The sequence below is a fragment of the Drosophila nasuta genome, unplaced genomic scaffold, assembly GCF_023558535.2.
Source record: "Drosophila nasuta strain 15112-1781.00 unplaced genomic scaffold, ASM2355853v1 ctg17_pilon, whole genome shotgun sequence".
NCBI lineage: Eukaryota > Metazoa > Arthropoda > Insecta > Diptera > Drosophilidae > Drosophila > Drosophila nasuta.
In genome coordinates this window covers 61,053-63,470 of record NW_026869403.1, presented here as the reverse complement: position 1 = coordinate 63,470, position 2,418 = coordinate 61,053, and the positions used below count along the sequence as shown (strand labels likewise).

At 51.0% G+C, this 2,418-nt stretch overlaps 1 protein-coding gene across 1 annotated transcript; it reads left to right on the top strand.

Moving 5' to 3' along the window:
- The first annotated feature begins 816 nt into the window (after positions 1-816).
- Positions 817-2,157, top strand: LOC132797704 (uncharacterized). The gene has a single exon (XM_060809456.1). It carries the CDS (start codon positions 817-819, stop codon positions 2,155-2,157), a length of 1,341 nt encoding a protein of 446 aa, XP_060665439.1.
- The last annotated feature ends 261 nt before the right edge of the window (positions 2,158-2,418 follow it).

Genomic DNA, 2,418 nt, shown 5'->3' with positions numbered 1-2,418 from the left:
ACGGTTAAGAATAAAGCAAAGAAGGAAAGCGTGCGTCAGGATACTGAAGGGCGCAACACCACAAATAAGCTACCGAGAAGACGCAGAAGGCCGGACGCCATTATTATCCAACCCACGGATGGGATATTCTATAGTGAAGTGCTCAAATTGGTGACGCGTAGCAACGATAGCAAGTTACAGAGCGTCGGTGAGCAAGTAAGGCGGGTAAGAAAAACTGCCGGCAACGGACTGATTTTGGAAATGGGGATGAACTCCAAGCCTTCTATGCTAAAAATGAAGGAAGAATTAAGCGAAGCGCTCGGCGAAAGCCAAAGTGAGAGCTCTAACTCAGGAAACCATCCTAGAGATCAGAGATATAGACTGCCTGATTTCTAAAGAAGACGTGCTGGTAGCCTGTGAAAAACTCAGCCAAGCGAATCTGGAGCTAAGTGCCATCAAAGCACTTAGGCCAGGTTTTGACGGTATGCAGCTGGCAATTGTTAGTGTGCCGAAGGAGGCTGCATCATCTATTCTACAGAATGGAAAAATCCGGATAGGCTGGACAAGCTGTAGAGTGAGAGAGAGGTCTGAGAGGCCAGAAAAAAAGAGGTGCTACAAATGCCTGGAGTTTGGACATATTGCTAAGTTTTGCAAGAGCACGATCGACCGCTCTGGGTGCTGCCTAAGATGCGGGGCAGCTGGCCATAAAGCGGCGCTTTGCAAAAAGCTGCTAAATGCTCCATCTGTGCAGATGCGGGCAAAGAGGATACCAGACATCACGCAGGAAGCAGTCACTGCCCTCGCAAAGGGGTCAGCGGGGTCACGCGGGGGCCAAAAATGACTCAAAGGCTCCTGCAGCTCAACTTAAACCACTGCTTGGCGGCCCAAGAGCTACTGAAGCAGACGGTTAGAGAGTTAAAGGTGGATGCTGCTTTGCTGAGCGAACCATATAAGAGAATTCATAGTCCAAAGTACGTCGAAAACACGGAAGGAAAGGCGTCAATATGGGTATGTGGCCTGGAACAGCCCCAGCTTACTGATGTGCGCTCATCGCGTGGGTTCGTGCGGGCTAGATGGGGGAACCAGTGGCTATACAGCTGTTATCTGGCTCCCAGTCTCACCATCTCAGAATTCGCATCCGTCATGGAGGAGATAGCACTCGATGTAAGGGGAAAGCCACAGGTGATCATCGCTGGTGACTTCAATGCCTGGGCGGAGGAATGGGGTAGCAGCCGGACAAACGCCCGAGGACAAACAGTGTTGGAAGCCCTTGCCACATTAGACCTGGCCCTCATGAACCATGGCAACCAACACACTTTCACCAGAGCTGGCACTGGATCGGTTATAGATTTAGCATTCGTTAGCTATCCAATTGCTAGATCAGCGAAATGGGCCATTAGCAATGTCTACACAGCGAGTTATCATAGGGCGATCACGATAGATTTGGACCATACCGAGTCACCGCGAGCAAATGGATTACAGAGCGGAAAGGCTTACAAAGTTGACACCCTGGACCCGGAATCTTTCGCTGGATCCTTTGCAGTTCCCAACTGGAGTGACAACGCAGAGGTGAGCACCGAGCTGCTCATGCGTTCAATAACGGATGCCTGCGGCGCTAGCATGGCGGTGAGAAGATCGTGCAAAAGACACCACGTACCAGTATACTGGTGGAACCAGCATATCGCAGACGTAAGAAGGCGATGTATAAGATCGCGAAGGATCCTGCAACGTTCACGAGGCAGAGCTGATTTTGAGGCAAGAAGGCTGGAGTACGCGCTTAATCGCAGGCTGCTGAAGAAGTCCATCTTGAGCAGCAAGAAGGAGAAATTCCTAGAACTTTGCGACGAAGCCGACCGAGACATCTGGGGAATGGCCTACAAAGTGGTGCTTAAAAAACTCAAGCCAAATACCTGTGCAGTGCCTAGAGAGGAGGGCGTCCTAAACGGCATAGTGGATGCTCTGTTCACGGGCTCATTCACTGTTCCATCAGTGGAAGATCACGTAGAGCACCGGCTCTATACGGAGGTCCCAGAGATTACGGTAGAGGAAGTAATGCTGGCAGCGGCAAGAATCAAGGACTCCCAGTCACCTGGGCCGGACGCGATCCCAAATCGCGCGCTGAAGATGGCGATCAGGCTCCATCCGCAGTGCTTTACAGAAGTTTTGGACAGTGTATGAGGCAAGGTGTCTTTCCCCCCCCAATGGAAACTGCAGAATCTGGTGCTGATCCCAAAGCCGAACAAGCCACTAGATTCGCCGTCGTCCTACCGACCGATTTGTCTGCTTGATACAACAGGCAAAATATTGAGAGAGCTGGTGAGCCATAGGCTAGAGGAGTCTGTCCGACAAGCAGGAGATCTGTCACCCAATGCAATATGGTTTCAGAAAGCATCACTCAATCGTAGACGCTATCTCACAAGTAACGGACATAGCAAGGAG